Source organism: Haemaphysalis longicornis, unplaced genomic scaffold, assembly GCF_048455015.1.
Source record: "Haemaphysalis longicornis isolate Haplotype H1 unplaced genomic scaffold, Haemaphysalis longicornis Haplotype H1 scaffold_14, whole genome shotgun sequence".
Classification (NCBI taxonomy): domain Eukaryota; kingdom Metazoa; phylum Arthropoda; class Arachnida; order Ixodida; family Ixodidae; genus Haemaphysalis; species Haemaphysalis longicornis.
The window spans coordinates 875,259-892,612 of record NW_027526245.1 but is presented as its reverse complement, the minus strand read 5'-3'; the positions used below and the strand labels follow the sequence as shown (position 1 = coordinate 892,612).

The following is a 17,354-nucleotide window of genomic DNA, read 5'->3' as shown; positions in this document are numbered from 1 at the left end:
TGCACGTGAAGGAGGCAGGCTCGAACTTTGTCATTTTTTGGTGGGGCACTGAGCCAATAGTAGTGATAGTACCTTGGGAACAAAACTTCTTCTCCTGTTCCTACAAGACTCTAAGCTGGACAAACCGTCTAGATCATAGCAGAGCAACTGTTCCAAGACATGTACTGTCTCGTGCTGTAGTGTTTATTTCTTTTTGTTTGGTTGTGTTTTTCCTTTTCTTGTACCCTTTTATATTGATTTATGAATCATTTTATATTAAAGCTTTCCTTTTATGTCCGGACTGTGCTAGCAGCATTCTCTTGCTTCTCGCTTTTAATGTTTCTTGTTTGTCTTGACTCTTATGTGCCCATAACGTCGGACATTTGTAATCATCCCCCACTTGGCGTAACAATCCTAATCACAAGCAATGCTGACCACACCAGTTCACATAAAAGAGTCCAATGTCTCTCCCTCTCTCCCACTCTTTCTCGCTTTGCTCATGCGGACCACTCAAAACAAGACACTTTACTGTAAAAATGTTGCCCAGTCTCACTAACTTGTTCGTCGCAGTTCATTGTGCATTGTTGCCTTTTTCAGGGGGAAGCATGTGAGGGGCTCAAGCGGTCCTCGTCTCATGTCGTGGTCGTCGTGGTCGCCGTATTCTTATGTGCTCACGGTACTAAAACAATGGGACAATCACTTTCCAAAGCTCCGCGCTGGAACACTTCATCTCCATTTGAAATACGCGTACTACCCACCGCGGTGGCTCAGTGGCTAGGGAATTGCGCTGCTGAGCACGAGGTTGCGGGGTCGATTCCCGGCCGCAGCGGCCGCTTTTCTGATGGAGGTTCTAAGCAAAAACGCCCATGTGTACGAGATTTCTGCGCACGGTAAAGATGCCAAAATGGTCAAAATTAATCCGGAGCCCTCCACTACAGCGCGCCTCGTCGCCTGCGTCGCGTCGGCGCGTTAGACCCCACAATCAATCATCAATACGCGTGCTAAACGGACTCACCTGGACATTCGTTTTTGATAGCGCTTGCTTGCTTATATTCCGTTCCGTACTCGCTTTAACGTTAAAATTTGCCGTTCTCCGTTTCTAATGCCACTGCTCCTCCATCTCCATAATGGGGATGTCGCGTATACCATCCTGCGCCGTGTGGCAAGCTGGAGACTTGCAATCATTGAGTACACTTGTACACTGCATGCGTCACCTCTCCCCAGGTTTTCACTCATTTTAAGTGGTCCGGTTTTTTTACACTCATTCTAGTGGCCAGAGTGAATGAATATGCCGGAAAAAAGGATGTCTCCCAATGCCTCGCGGACAACCTCTTTACTGCCTTGAGACAATCCATGCAAGACCTGCCTTCGGTCCACCGGTTCGCCAGCAGCAAGGTATTTCTTAAGACATGTTATGTTTTCTTTAAACATAATTTGCTAGTCCTTAGTTATTACAAGAAATGGGTCGTTGCACTGGAATTATAACAGTTTTTGCGCCTTGTGGCTGCCGGGAGTCAGGTGGGTGCTCAAGACCTTTAGCAAATTAGTCCCCTGTGCCGGAAATGTACTTAGCAAGGATAAAATTTAAAAAATGGCTGCAGTAGGAGTATGTTTCAGTGCGAGTGTAACTCTGAATGCGGTATCCAGTAGGACCCATGCTGCCAGGGTTATAGTGGACGGGACGCAGCTTTAGCCAACAGGGATTCAGTGTTATGTTATGGGTGCATTTTGCAACACAGGTTCGGGCAAAGTCTGAAATGGGACTATATTCCTTTTCTCAACAAAGACGTTGTCCTTGGAAATGTTGGAAAAGAACCGCGTAAGGTATATCAAACCATGAAGACCGCATAAGTGCATTGTTAATTGACCTAATGAAAAATGTGTTTATTTGTGTATAGACTGTTTTTTTAAGAGCGATAGTACTTCTTGGACTAGTTCAGTGCAGAAATTTCGGTCGGCCTGTCTGCCTGTACTTGATTCCGTCACCCGGCCAAAGTGAAACAGAAACTGCCCAATTGTCTTAAATACCCACAGCCAAATCTAGACCTGTAAGTGCGGTGCGGTGCGGTGAGGAAGCGCAAACCAGAAATGCGATCCTTGACCAGGAAAAGGTGGCCGGGTTGTAAGGCGAGGTCACATGCCGCCATCAGTGATCTCGCGTCGGCTTTCCCGACCAGCTGCATGGGGAAGTGCAGTGATGGGCGTGGTGCTGGAAAGTGTGATGGTACCAGCAGACAGACGAGCTTCGAGGCCTGCGCGAGCAAGAACCTCCCGGGGAAGACGAACGACGGCTAGGACGTGGGGAGGAGCCGCATCGGCGATCAGAGGAAGTCCTAAGCGGTTCAATGGAAGCGGCGAGTCCATCGATCCGAGCCTCTAAGCGGGACGCGGCCGATGACTCTGCTGTCGAAGCGAGGGTAGCGACTGAGGGAGAAGTCGCGTCGTGAACTCTATCGGCAAGCTCGGCGGCACGGTCGAGGGTCAAGTCCCCTGCAGCAGCTAAAACGATGCGAGTGGACTGTGGCAAGTTCTTGTAAAAGTGCACCGTTCGAGTCCACGTTGCTCGCGCCTACGAGCTGTCGCATGGTGTTGAGCAGCTGGCAAGGGCGGCGATCTCCAAGCTCTTCGCGGTTGAGCAGGTGCCGGAGGCGCGCGCTCTCGGACGCCGTGGTTCGGTCCAGATTACTCTGCTTGAGCCGCTGGTACGGAGCATCGTTCAAAGGTGCACCGATGACGTCTGCCACTTCATCAACCACCTCAGGCGGCAGGTTGCAAAGCAAGTGGCGAAACCGAGTAGTCTCCGAGGTGACGTGGCGCAGATCGAAGACGGCTTCGATTTGGGCGAACCAAACGTGTGGGTTCTTGCGCACGAAGGTGGGCAGACGCAGCTGCATGACTGCGACGTCCGGCGGCCGCGAGGAAACGTCAGGCAAAAGAGGGCCTGAGGGCGCGAGGTTGCTGGGGTCGGTCATGTCTTAGTCCGGAGTCACCACTGTCGGCTACCACGGGGTCGCAGCGCAGCGCAAGAGAGAAAGTACCAGCGTGGCAGGCTTTCAGAATCAAACTGCCCGTGCCGTGCTGGCGCACGAAGCACGCGCCGCTCGTCTCTTTATTCTCGTCTTTCATAGCCGGCGCCAAGGCGCCGGATAAGAGCGCCAACCAGAGGGCGCTACAGCTTCAAATTAGCGCCGCTGGTAGACGAGCCGCATTGTTCGCCTAATATACTGTGTCTCTCCGCCTCCTCGTCAGCCCATTGGTTAGTTGGTAAGACGACGGGCTGTCGCTCGGTTTCTCTATGCGGGTCCGGGTTTGATTCCTGATATTTATTTAGCCTGGGATATTTATTTAACCTGGGAGTAATATTTATTTAGCCAGAGAGTTTTGTCCTGACGTGGACACGCAAATTTCTGTGGCTGAAATAATGCTTAAAGGGCCAATAATTAGAAGGACGAACGAGAGGGGATACACGGGCAAGCGCTGACTTCCAACTGAAAGTTTCATTCGGAAATCACAAATACATATGTATTTGACAAATTATGTGGGTTGCGCGAGAAACATGGGAACCAGACAGCCACTGCTCATAACAAAGATAACCACCGTACCTTTACAATGCAGCAAACAAAGCGGCGTAAATTAGCACGTGGGGAGCACCGCGGCGGTGAACAGATAACCCAGTTCTTTTAGTGAAAGACTGAGGTACACCATACTGGCGTATGCGTCGACAAGACGTGCGATTTCGGCGGGTTCTACTATCTCTCTTGTTAATTGATTGTTGTTCCTAAAAATGACCCGACACTCATGATACAGAGGGGCACAGTCCTTGCGGATGGCACAGTTCTTGCAATGGGCGCTCAGGAGTCCGGTGTAAGCCCTCTGAACATTCCTAAAGTGTTCACGAAGGCGGACGTTAAAACAACTTGAAGTCTGGCCGACGTAGTTTTTTTCGCAGAAAAGTGGTATGACGTAGGCGAAGTTCCCAATGCAAGGCACAAACGTATTTTACTTTGTATCGGGTGGCCTTTGTTCGCGCTGTAAGCATTGTTTCAAGGGAATACGAAGTCGCCCAAGCTCTCACAATAACTAGTTTCCTTGGCTGGTCGGAGGTACACTGCCTCACAGTAAAATTAGCGCAGCTTGCACTAGTTCTTCAAGGTTGAAGAAACAGCAGAGCTGCTGGCCCCTCTCTCTTCGCCAGAGACCCGGCTAGTGCACCTCAGATAGATTTCTGAACTTTGCAGCTCACAATTACCTTGACTGCCGGCTCGCGTGGTTTGGTCCTTAGCGCTCGCTACAACCCGCGGAAAACGACTTCGCGAACTCGGCGTCTGTACGGCGAGCTGTCCTGTGCTCCCCCCTAAGAGGCACTGACGCACGTGAGCTGCTTTCTTTTTTGCGAGCTCACGTGGCGGAAACCCTCATGCAATCCTGAACAACGTCATGCCCTCGATCCAAGCTCAAGTAAATATCTCTGCTGTTAGACTGGGTCAATTGCGGCACTGGGGCCTATGAAAGCGAGCGACTGAATGAACGAACGAAGGGGCAAACGAAAGAGCGAATGAACGAACAATAGAGTGAACGAACAAGCGAGCAAACGAGCTAACTAACGAACGAGCGAGCAGACTCACGAGCGAACGAACGAGCGAACGTATGCTCACGTGAAGCCCAAAGACAACGGCGCGTATACCCCAAACAACATAATACTGCGCGCCTGGAATGCGATGATACCTCGTTCGGAGAGATGAGGGTTTTAGAACGTAAGAAACCTAGGTTAGATTTCCACCAAGAGACGTGTTTGTTGCTTCGTACTTAGTGGGTTTCGGCTTGAATTGGACAACTAACAACCTGGTTAAGCAGCCCCAGATTTAAAAAACGGTTCTACGCATGGGCAAATCCTAGGGCAGTAAAAGAAGGCAATATTTGGAGCTACAATTGCAGCAGGGCATGTGACAATAAGTATGTGCAATGGCGTTTGACATAAATAAAATAAAGTTAGGGCCAGTGCATTGAACAGAATATAATAAAAATATTTAATGTCCGTGCAAATCAGGGACGCAGACGGGGAACGAACACACGTTTGCGTTTCTTGAGGATCGCGTACTCTTCAAACTTTTCTCTTGCGCACATCCTTATGAAGACTGATAACATCTCAGGCTTCAAAGCGTGGCTGACAGGCTAAGCAGTGGTTGGCCAAGAGGCTTCTGGTAATAGTGCGAAGGCTCTTAGCGTTTTTCGTGAGATAATCATTGATTCATCGGCCGGTTTTGCCAATCTAAGATCACCCATATGGGAAGGGGATTTTAAAACAACGCATACCTGGGAGTCAAAGAAGCGGTTCCCGTGTCTTTTCCGACATCTCCATGCCCGATTCCTTCTGAATTCTAACACCCAGAAAAAAGGTGCTGCTCATGAGGCGCCAATACACGACACGATTCCCGCCTCTTCATTCACTTGTTCACCCTGTGGGCAAGACTTTGAACATAACATAACACTGCCATCTTCTCAGTCCTAACTCTTTCGCACTTACTTTTCTTCGGGCATGATTCCCCAAGATGCTTTTCGCCTACAGCCAAGAGAAAGTCGGTAGAAAACTGTGCTTTATTGAGCCGCTGAACCTGAGAACTGTAACGCGCCCCAGTGCGGCTTGGGCACGAGGTACACACCGCTCCTCTCAGGCTCCTGCGCTCTGATGCGGAAGGAGGCTTCGCCAGTTTTTCCAAGGACATGCGTGAGAGCACAGCCGATGAAGCAGTTCCTGGAACTTTTGTTCCGGTAAAAACTGCACAGTTGCATCCTATCAAAGATGAGCCGATTGAGTTGGCCGAGCATCTGCGCTTGATGAAGCTTTTGATTTCTTAAAAAAAAGGATGCCTTGAGCGCAACTGTTATTTTTCTGTAAAAATTTATAGGCTGCTTAACCGGTTCACATTCATCGTGTCCACAAGTGGAACTGAGAAGCGGCTGCTGGGTCTCACCCTTCAGAGGTCGCTCTCAGAACTTGCTGACCACAGGTTTCACGTAAGGAGCCCACATATGGGGACTGATTATATCTCTAAAGAATAATGTCAGCGTAGGTATAATCTCTGCGGACATTAAGGGTGCGTAGTTTTCTCTGCCACATCGGCTTTTTATGCGAAGCGGACAGGGATACCATCGACTGTCATAGTGAAATTCGGTTTCAACATGGGCGTGGTATAACCTCACAGAATTTTATTGAGGTGCACCCGTTGTACTTGCGCTCCACAATTATCCTGTACAAAGAAGACTCACTCATCCAGGAAGACTCGTTATGTATACGGTAGTGTCTCGCCCCAATACTTAGTGAGCCATTGCTCGCCGGTTATGGAAGGAACCTTCATGAGTTGCTTCCGTCACCCCGCAATGAAGTTAAGAACACCTGTCCATTCTTTGGCCACTTTTCAGTGCTCTATAAGCTCCATTCACACGGCACTTAACATCATGTAAAGAAGTGTATGACCAATTCTGTTCCACCCTTAACGTCTTCTCGTTAGCAATTAAAGCACCAGTTCGAAGCCTGATCAGATTTCTCGATATGGAATTCAAGGCGACTAGTGATCAAGTGTTTTAAAGCTATTTCGCCAATCCAAAAATGGCTGCTTGTGTTGAAGTGAGTGGGTCCCAAGCTTGCTAAAAATATGGTCGACACACCACCCTGCCTATGCGGATGTCCAGCGAAGTTGTGGTGAAGCACTACAGATGCTGTTGTGGAAGGGTATGAAATGTGCCTCATTGTCCCGGCGGACTTGCCTCTTGCGCTCGGCTTACCTGGCAGCAAAAGCTGGGTTATGCCTAGCCTGACGCATGCGCTCGCCCTCGAATAACATCAACGCCCCTTTTTAAAATAAGCTATAATCAAACTCTTTTCTATGAACGCGTGCGGGGGTCACCATAGTCCAGAAGCATGTTATCATGTATGATGCGGTTTCGATGCTTGTTTAGTTTTTTACGGACATAATTAGCCGGACGCATGCCCTCGGAGTCTTTGGTGAGAACGCCCTTGTGCTGACTGGTTTTTTTATTACGAAAGAAAATTCCGCAAACAACAAGAGGTTAATAGCTTCACTGTAAAAGGAATCGCCACGTTAGTTCTGAGTAATGCGTTGCCGCGCTCGTTCCAACACCAAGCCGACGTGAGTCTGCCTTTTCAGGTTGAGCGGCTGAATGACGCACGTTTTCCTTGTGACTTTCTCTGCGTGCTTGGCGAGAATTTTCTTCTGGGGTCACGCACCCTGAAGAAGACGCGCGAATAATCCTAGACTAAGAAGATACCCGTGTTTTTCGCACAGGGTAAAAAAAAGAGTGCCGGCGGGAGTTCGTGTTGTTTTTAAGGCGCTTCACCAGCTACAGAAGTACTTTGAGCGTGTGTATTCTGGTGGAATCAGGCATATGGGGTGCAGAAAAATACAGGGGAAGCTGTTGTTGCCAGGCATGCGTTTCCTACAGTATCGCCTGATCCTGTGCCCGATGATAGATTGGCAAACCGGCAATGTGTCAATGATCAGTTGAGGCCGCCAACGCACTTTTAGCGGCAGCAACTTCGCCACCTACTGCAAGGACTGCAAAGGCTGGATGCCAAATTTCGAAGCCTGCGTTGTTCTCATGCGTTAAAACAATGCACGGTAGGGGGAAATTAGGGTATTATTTTTAGAAATTAGCAAACACAAGGCCATTGAATACTGCTCCCAGCGCTAAGTGCATCATTTGTGAAATATTCGGCTAATAATTAGCCTGTAAGGCTAAAGAAGGACGATAGTTTTTAAGTTCGACCCCCTTAATCTGCTGCTGCAGTCTCTAGCCGTAAGTAGCATAAAGGTGGCCGCTGGGGTACCTGAATCAAACTGCTCTTTGGGTACTCCTACACTAAGGACAATGGTTTGTCGGGAACCAGGCAAGCCATGAGCGTCGCAAACAATATCCATGAATTGGTCAATAGGATGTACTTGTACGCTGACGTGTTTACGCGCCACATACCTTTATTTATATCTAGTCGGTGCAACTGTAAATTTGTAACAAGCACCGTATTTATTTTTCAGTCTTCGCCTTATGTGCCCGGAAATATTGTGAAAGTCTCTGCCGACGTGATAGAGTTTATACGATGGAAAATGATTGATTCCCCTCGGGAGACTGGGAATCCTGGCACCACGAAATTTCAGACGTTGCAAGACTATGCGAGCAGCGGCCTTGATTATGCATCTAACAGACCGGTAAGAACCATATATCTTCTTATATTACACCGAAGAAAAAACTACGGATATTGGGGTTGAAAGAAAATTAAGAAGTCTGAACCACCACGTCAATAACAAAGAATTCCAAGAAGACATTTTGGAACGGAGTAAGTAATAAATTTTCGCGTGTCTATTGCTTGTCTTTCTAGGTGAGGCTCGCTGAAAGCGCGCAGCTTAGAGTGTAGTGTTTACAACAAGAAAATATAAGATCAGCCTGCCATAAATCACCGATGACTGAATACAGACCATTCCTGTCACCACTTGGGAAACCAAAAAAAGAAACTTCGTTTGGTGTTCCAGTTCTTTAAAACAGATACCTACAGCGCACGCATAATTAAAATTTGTAAACAGAACCAGTTCTAATAATTGGAATGAATTTGCATGTATTTATATCACGCCATATATCATGCCGACACTATCACAGCATATGTTATGTCTTCAAACGGGCGTGTGGTTCCATTTATGCGGCGTTTTTTCTTTTATGGTTTCATTCTTGCCACCTACCCTTGTTATATTCAATTAAAACCGCTGCCGACTGTTATGCCGTCTGCCGCGGTAAGAGCAATATTAAAATGAAATGCAAATTTCTTTACATGCTTGGTATTTTTTGACGAATTGGTAAAACAGTGTTTGTGTACGCCTAAGGGCCAAATATTGCACCGTTTGTGGAGGAAAGACCTGTTGAACAATTTTTTTTGCAGTGGAGCTGTCGGCCCACCTAATTCTTAAGTTTATGAGAAGTCTTTTTTCTGGAACAGCACATGCACGATACTTCAATTTTTCAACTCTAGCCCTTTTGTTTCATAAAATTTCTGCTCTGTGCGAATACTGTCTTGTTAAAAAAGTCTTCCAAATACTAAAGTTTGTTTGCATCCGAAGTGCTCCTTTCGCATTCTCCAAGCGAAAAAAAAAGTACGGACGTGATAAATTGTTTTGTACTCAATATTTACCATTTTTCAAAAAAAAAACGCCGAGGATATACTTATTCTTGCATAACATTCTAGTCATATTTTCGATAGAATAACTACAAGTAACACCGCGCAGTAAAAATGCACCGAGACACTAATTTTCCAACGCCTGCCGCTAGAACGCTTCCTACTTCAAACACACGGGAGTTTTACAGCAACGCTGTATAATTCTCTCCCGAAGCGTTTTATCTCCATGGGCGGAAATGCCAAGGCACCAAAATCGAACATACCAACCACGAAGCACTGAAACCACCTTATACACTTTTACTCTCCATGCTTCGCCCCCCCCCCCCCCAAGGTTTCAAGTTAGTGAAGATGGCCCGGGTTGTTTTCTTGGTAGTTTGTTTGCCCACGCCAAGATCAAGCCTGGATGACGCGGGTGCGCCTCGTGATATGCGGGCTCACGTGCGCGGTAAACGGCGGAAATAATTATCAGACCGGCTTTTCTTATTACTCCACTCCATCCATCACTCAATCAATAATGCGACGTGCATATTGCTAAGGTTCTGACGTGGATGGTAATTAAAAAAAAAACAATTGCCATCAAAACAATGGAATTGAAAACTTTTACCGCACAGCAGCCCCTGGTACAAACCTGAATCTAGCACACCCTCGCGGAAATAATCCCTCAAATCCTGCAGAACCGGTTCATAACGAACATGTGTAGCCAACCCACTGGCAACTTGGGTGGCTTCGAGAGATATTTTTATGACCTGAAATGAAATGTTCGTTACTGGTTTGGTGACTTTTTGGGATGCACTTCACGTGACATGGGAATATATTTGTTCATTGAAAAACAAGAAAGTGTCCCCAACGTCGTTGAGCAACTTCAGCTTACCTGTAATAATATCCAGTATCCCTATCCAATAGAAAACGTTGCGTCCAGGCACACACCTTTCTTTACTTTCCCAAAAAAAATCTCCCACGCTGGATAGCGGACAGCTCAAGAAAGTGCGTAAAGACAGTGAAATGACCAAAATAAATTGATAATCTGCAGACCCTCTCAAAATGGGGAAAGGCACATATTAAAAATCATTTTAAGGCTGAAAAAAGCTCACTCAGTACTCTTAGACCGGAATCTAGAAAAATAAACGCGTAACCTGGTTGCCTAGGGCAACGTACAAGATAAAAAAATCCAATTACTTCAGCAATCTATAAGTGCACATTCACCTCTGAAATATCAGGGAATGCCGCCGCAGCCTCACATGTGCGTGGTCAAAACTGTGGCAAAAGAAACTACAGAAGCGTATGGCCCTCTTGACCAAGCAACTACAGGAATACTCCGACTAACCAGCAAGAAGAATTGGAATGTATTACAAGATTGATTACAATGAACACTTAGTACTCAATGGGCTTACTACACCTCAGGTTGGTCATCACGCGTGCTGAACCGGAGACCTCGACAAACCGACAGAGAGCGCCTGATACACAAATTCCTGGTGATTGAAGACGTTGTACTCGAGGAGGTAACTCAGAACCACCTCAGCAGAAAGAACTAACTACACTTGTTCTGCAGCGGACTCTAAGTCACCTGTTTTGGCTGCCCTTTTACCAGCACTGAGCTGGATGTTGGATGGGGCAAGATTCCGAAAGCATTGTTCCGGCAGCAGACAAGATGACAAACAAATGAATGGCAATATTTAACATCAAGAGAAGAAGTCTTTTTTTGCAAGAACACGGTGAGAGATAGTGGTGCGACACGGGTTAAATAAAAATATGCTTACACCACAATATCCCCGAACGGCAAGAAGCTGATCGGCATAACTAATCTCATGCCAATTTCCCTGACCTCATGCATTGGGAAATAATGAATAACTTGGTGGCAGATTACGTAACCCGTCCAATAGAGGACAACAGATACAAAATGCGGACCGCTTACACTGGTATGGTTTGCGGCAGACATTACTGAGTGAGGAACTACGGCTTTACATTCGAGCAGAAGAGGGTGGCAAGTTCACACGTCATAAAAAGCGACATTCTGGCACTGGACATGAAGTAAGCGTTTCACGGTGCATCGCACGACGCCATTCTCAACAACTTGCGATACTAGCCATACAGAGAGAGGGCCCAAAACTGTGCCCGTGACTTACTTTGGTTTTAACCACCATAGTAGGGCTCGCCTCAAGAGTTGGGGCGGGAAATTCAATGTTCGAGAAAAAGGCAAACCACAGGGCTGGGTCATTTCGCCTTTAGCATTCGATATTGCAATGCCAAAACTACTAGGAGAACTAAACGCTTTCTTTGGCCTCAGTTTTGCCATCTACATAGATAACATAACGCAGGACCAGCAGGAGGTCAACAGGAAACAAGTAGAATTGCCTAGAAGGAAGCTGTAGACTCCACTACTGGATGTCCATGGTTTTGTGTTTTCCGTATCGCTTCTAAAAATGTTAACTTTCCCAATTCAGTCGTAAATACGACTAGAGGTATACCGCGCCGAATAAACGTCACCTGGAGGTGACACGTCTTGGTGTGGGTCTCTTAAAGTACACTCTTAAAATATTGGAATTGACTCTTGAAAAGGGCGCACAGCTATACTGAAAAAGCTCCAGAGCACTATCACCCAAGTAGCTGACCTGGTCAAGGGAGTAACAAGACTAAATAACAAACTCAAGAAAACAGATGCTTTTAGATTGATACGAGCACTAATTATGCGTCGAGTTTCCTAAGGCAAACTGTATTTAGCGCTGAAAATTCCGAAAGAGAAACTAAACTGGCAATAGGACAAACCACAATTCGCACTGCGTCTACTAAACAATAAATACATCCAATGAAAACTTCCTCCAAAGAGGTGTCTATAACACTCGGGGGAGCATGTGGAGGCGCAAGAAGTAAGTAGACCTGGAAGCGTAATCCTCACCGATACCGGGCGTGCTACCTTACTACGCCTCGGGTACGGAGGAAACGTAGGCACTCAAAAGCAGACAAAGTGCACGTCCCTGTGCCTCAGTCAGTGGCCTGTGAGAGTGACGTATGGTGTACAACGTACCACGCAAAATGCATCCTGTATGTCAAAATAGAGCGACAGCGGCCAAAGTAGGGCACACAAAAAGGTCGACAGCAACTTAAGTGGAACATTGTACATCGACGCCACAAAACGGCCCAAAGACACAAAATACGCATTATGCGTAAATGACCGTAAAAGAAAACAGGTGTGCTCATTAACTGTGGAAACGCACGACGCCGGCAGCGCTGTAGAGGCAGCAACCACCCTTATAACTTCAAAAATTGCGAAAATTGAAAATACGCAACTTGCATGCGGGCTGCAGTAATTGTCACAATGGTGGTATCCCCAACAAGGCTGTCGCTAAACTCCTCAAGATGCCACACGAAAGTTAAGTAAAACAACCGGCCATCTATAACACGTGGACACCTGGGGCCGAATTCTCTAAAACGACGGGGCGTCGCTTTGAAACGACGGGGTAGCGCCATGCCAGTGCATGTGTTCTGAGTTTGGGGCCGTCGCTTGGGGGTGTTTTGTGAAGGGACACTGAGCCGCAGAAAAGCAGTGTTGCAAGGGCGCCAAGTGACACCCGCTGCCCTCCGCCGTTTCTCTTGTAGTTTTGCGCCCTTGCCACACTGCTTTTCTGCGGCGCAGTCCCTAAGCAAAACACCCCAATGCGACGGCCCCAACCTCAGAACGCATGCATTTGAATGGCGCTACCCCGTCGTTTCAAAGCGACGCCCGTATTTTGAGAATTCGGCTCCGGATTATAAATTTGTAGAGAAAAAAATGCCGGTTGATATCGCCAACTGAAGAAATTCTTTCCGAGCAACCACCACCACCCTCACCATTGTCATAGCAGCTTAGGCAACTGCCCCGTCGCTGTTCCCTCCTGTTTTACGAGGCAGCAGTAGTGAGAGAGAGAGAGAGAGAGAGAGAGAGAGAGAGGAATGTTTAATTGAGCTGTCAGAAGTGTGAGTGGTTCCTTAGTCTGTGAATTCATGAAGTGAGCAGAAAGCCTTCGCTCTGGATGCCAGGAGTTGCTTGAAATCGAGATGGCCGCTGGTAACCAGGTTCTCCCACAGCTCATTGGAGGGAAGAGGGATCGGAGAGGCCGATGTTTGGCATTGGACTCACGCTGTATTATAACGCGAGGTAGAGTTGCTGGTTGTAAACATAAACGGCATTCAGTGGAGTATGGACTTGGAAACATACGATACAGCCGAACTGGGTGAGGAAATGTATTATGAGTTTACAGAGTAGCGACTCTTCTTCCTTGGAGAGTGCAGAGTGAGGGGGAGGAAAGTGCGGTTCGTCGGGTAGGTGATACTGCGTCGTGTCTTGATAGGTAACTTGAGGGATGGACGATATGGTCTCCTTAGAAGCCTGGACAGAGAGGCATAGCCTTGCTGATGGGCAAAGTTGTTGCCCGTCAGCGAGGAATGGCCCCGAGCCAGATGATGTGAACTTTACGGTGGGGTTGTTGTGGCGATAGTAAATTTAAAGTGGAAAGGGCCACTAAGAAGCGGTAAGTTCTTAGTCCAACGAAAATATTCCCCTTCTCATACGGATTTCACCAAAGCCGCAGGAATAGAAGTACGAAGACTTCAAACGAACTTTCCTTCATGCCACGCAACTGCACATAATTTATGCCAATCTCTGTAGTTACAAATGAAAACTTTGCCTGTCGTTCGACACTATCTACCTCATGGCGTGGGTATGCAGGGTTGTCAAGAAAATACAAGACGTTCTGTTGCCATCGACAAAGCAATGATGTCAGGCTGGCCAGTGAGGTACTGGAGAACCTGCGGGTCCTGCTGAAGGCCATGGCATAATAGGAGAAGACTCTAGAATGCTGCACTATGCAACCCTAGAGCACTGAAGATCAGCCGTCGCACAGTTTTGTTGTGCAAAACAAATGTTTTATACTTTTCTTCTCTTTTTTGCAAAACGTATGATACATACTGATGCCAGCCCCACGTGGGTACAAAACGAGAGAAGCGGTTAGAACGGTGTCTTTGCCATGTCTCCTCTGTGTCAAGATTCTCCTTTAGGTCCTCTTCTCATAGTAGCGGTAGCCGATTGCTGTTGGTGCCATGCAAGCAAAGATTGAAAAAACTATGATAGCAACCCAAACGAGCGCCCATTTCTCTGGCAATTTCAGAAACTTTCTTGTCTGTGTGCTTCCTTGTGAACCTCTTGGACCTTCGCCATTTTGTTAGGACACGTTAAAACAGTCTGCTGCTAGCTGATGCCAGCTAGAACCAAGGTTTCTGCATAGCGGGCCAGCGGTGTTCCAACATAGTTAAAGTCTCTGTGTATGTTAAAGATCCGCAGGTGGTCAACATTATTCCGATGCCCACCAGTACTGCGCGCCTCATCGCCTGCGTTGCGTCGGTGCGTTAAACCCCTTCAATCAACCAAAACTGTGTGCACAGTCAAATCAAGGCCCCGTATCTGAATGTTTCGAAGGGTGTTATTTGTTCAGTAAAAGGGAGAAAGAACGTTTTAATTTTCAAAGATAATATTGTTCGTTTGTTATACGGGATTGCCTCTGTTATGAACACTCGTTTCTTCAAGGCAAGTGCATGCAAAAGGGGTGCTGCTATAAAAGTGGGGAAAAGCTGAATAAGAGCCCACTGTGAGATATTCACAATAATAACATAAAATAAAGATTCGTTTGCTATATATGCTACACGTCGACCCCAAAAAGTGATTTTCGGGCAGTGTATAATGTGGTGACCGATTCCGCGAACATAGCGCGCGGCAGTCAGGACACAACAGCCGCTGTTGGGGGCGTAGACACTCTGACGCACCGGTCACGCGCTCTACTTTTTATTGGCACTCTCGTCGCGGAATCTCGTGGATGTACATGGATGTTCCTCTGTGTATTGTTCCCAAGTGGTGCCAGTTACCACACTTTCCCCCTTGACACAACAGTTTCAACAGAAGTTTAGGTTCAAGGAGAACACGCACGCACAGGAACAGTTAAAGTCACGGAGAATACCGAAACACTGGACGGCGTTGCCTGGTGCTCCGACGAAGCGGTGGTGTGGGAGGAGACGAAGCGCATGCTGTGCACGGTGCACCTATGTCTCTGGCCTCCAGTGGGAAGGACGCACCGGAGGGACGCACTTGTTCAGAGAAACGTGGCACCGCGTTGGGATAGACACTGTCCTCGGTGTTCCCTGGCGTTGACGACGGTGGTACTTGTAGCTCGATGCCTTCAGTGCCAGAGCCACAAAGGCTGTGCCGGCCTGGTATCGTCTGGGGTTGCCTTACGTGATCCAGGTGGTGGATCCATTGTCGCCCATCATTCAACTGCAGCTCCGTCTGGGAATTGTGTTGCCTGGTGACTTTGGCAGGCATCCAGCTCGGACCTGGACGAAAATTTCTGGCGAATACCGTGCCTCCTGCTTGTGCTTGCGCCTTGGGCTTGGCTCGTTGATCATAATCCCTCTTCTGAGCGATTTGTTTATGGACGACGGTTCTTTGTAAAACTAGCCGCAGTAGATCCATCGCAGTCCTGAGCTTCCGTCCAAATAGAGGTTTGGATGGGTAACACCCGGTGAATTGGTGGGTACTACACCGATAGGTTAACAGTATTCTGGCAATTTGTGCGTGTAGGTCCCCTGTGCCAACTTTCTCTAGCTTCACTTTCATTCTCTGCACAGCTGTCTCTGCAGCACCGTTAGAGGCAGGATGTTAGGGAGGCACCAGCATCCTCTTCTCGCCGTTCTTTTTCAGGAATATCTCGTATGCTTCGCTCACGAACGCGGCCATCATCACCGGCGGCCATCATCCGCGGCTCCGCGGATGATGGCCGCCATCCGCAGCTCCACCATGTCTGGCAGGCCGTGATTCGCAAGCATGACTCGCATGCATGCAATTGTGCTTCCTGCTGATGGCGATGAAACTGGGATCACCTCAATCCATTTGGACAAAGCATCTATTGCCATAAAAAAGTAAGAGCTCCTGTACGGCCCTGCATAGTCCACGTAAATTCTTGACCATGCCCTGTCTGGGAATGGTCATGGCATCAGAGCCAGTGGTCTAGATGGTGGCTGTTGCTGTTGGCATGCACCGCACCGTTGTACTGTGGCCACGATGTCGCTGTCCAACAATGGCGATAGCCTTCATTTTTCAGACCACAGGGTGGCTCTTGTGCAGTAACTTGAGGACTTTACCTTGGAGGCAGGCGGGTACTACAACACGGTTGCCCCACAGCACACAGTTCTGATGCACACTCATCTAATTGAACCGGGACTCGTAGGGCCCCCCTCAGGTCTCGCGTCTAGAACTTGACCAGATCACAAACCCTGTAATACCATTGACAGCACCAGGTGTCTTGCAGTGGCTTCAGCAACCACTTTGGGTGACAGCACATGGTGATATACACTTTCCAGAATTAACACTTCTGCCGAAGCCTCTGCAGAACATCCTGTTGTTGGCAAAGGCAACCAACTCAACCCATCCGCAGGGGCTATAAGGCCTCCGGGTCGATAGCTCAGGCTGTAGCTGTACCCTGACAGCGGCAACGCCCACCGAAGAACCCTCGGCGAGCAAGTTTTAAGAATTCGTTTAGCAGCGCCTAACCGCTTGGAATTCGAGTCCCCACAGATACTGTCTAATCTGTGTGACCCCAAAAACGAGTCTAAGTGCCTCGTTATCCAGCTGACTGTAGTTCTTTTCTGCGGCGGAAAGGCTTCGTGACGCAACGGCTATCGGCTGCTCGTCTCCCTAAACCTTTCGTTGTGGCAGAACCACCCACAGGCCATGAGGGGAAGCATCAGTGACCAACACAGTTGTTCTGGAGGGGTCGTACTTGGCCAAGACACGGGCGGAAGCTAGCATTTCTTTGCTACAAGTGAATGCTCCCTGTTCGACTGCAGTCCAGCGCCACTTGGTCCCAGCAGTTAGGAAGCAGTTGGATGGCTCCAGCACATCTGAAATATTCGGGAGGAACTTTCTCTACAGAATTCACGAAACACAAATAGCTTTGCAGCTCTTTGACATCCTGTGGATTGAGAGCTTTCTCAACCGCTTCAGTCTTCACGGGATTTGGACGTAGCCCGGCAGCACTTATTATGTGACCCAAGTACTCGACCTCGGGTAACAAAAATTTGCATTTAGAGAGTTTCAGCTTCAGGCCCCCTTCTTGCAAGCGTTCCAGTTTTTTGCAGACATTTTCTCAGTGTGTGTTGTCACTGTCGCCAGTTA

At 47.9% G+C, this 17,354-nt stretch overlaps 1 protein-coding gene across 3 annotated transcripts in view; it reads left to right on the top strand.

Annotated features, from left to right (window-relative positions):
* Positions 1–17,354, top strand: part of LOC144165139 (uncharacterized) — a 249,251-nt gene that overhangs the window by 66,762 nt on the left and 165,135 nt on the right. For all 3 annotated transcript variants that reach the window (XM_077695243.1, XM_077695241.1, XM_077695242.1), the window contains 2 exons: positions 1,250–1,374; positions 8,031–8,201. In XM_077695243.1, coding sequence (XP_077551369.1) covers positions 1,250–1,374; positions 8,031–8,201 — 296 coding nt within the window. The remainder of the gene's footprint in view (positions 1–1,249; positions 1,375–8,030; positions 8,202–17,354) is intronic.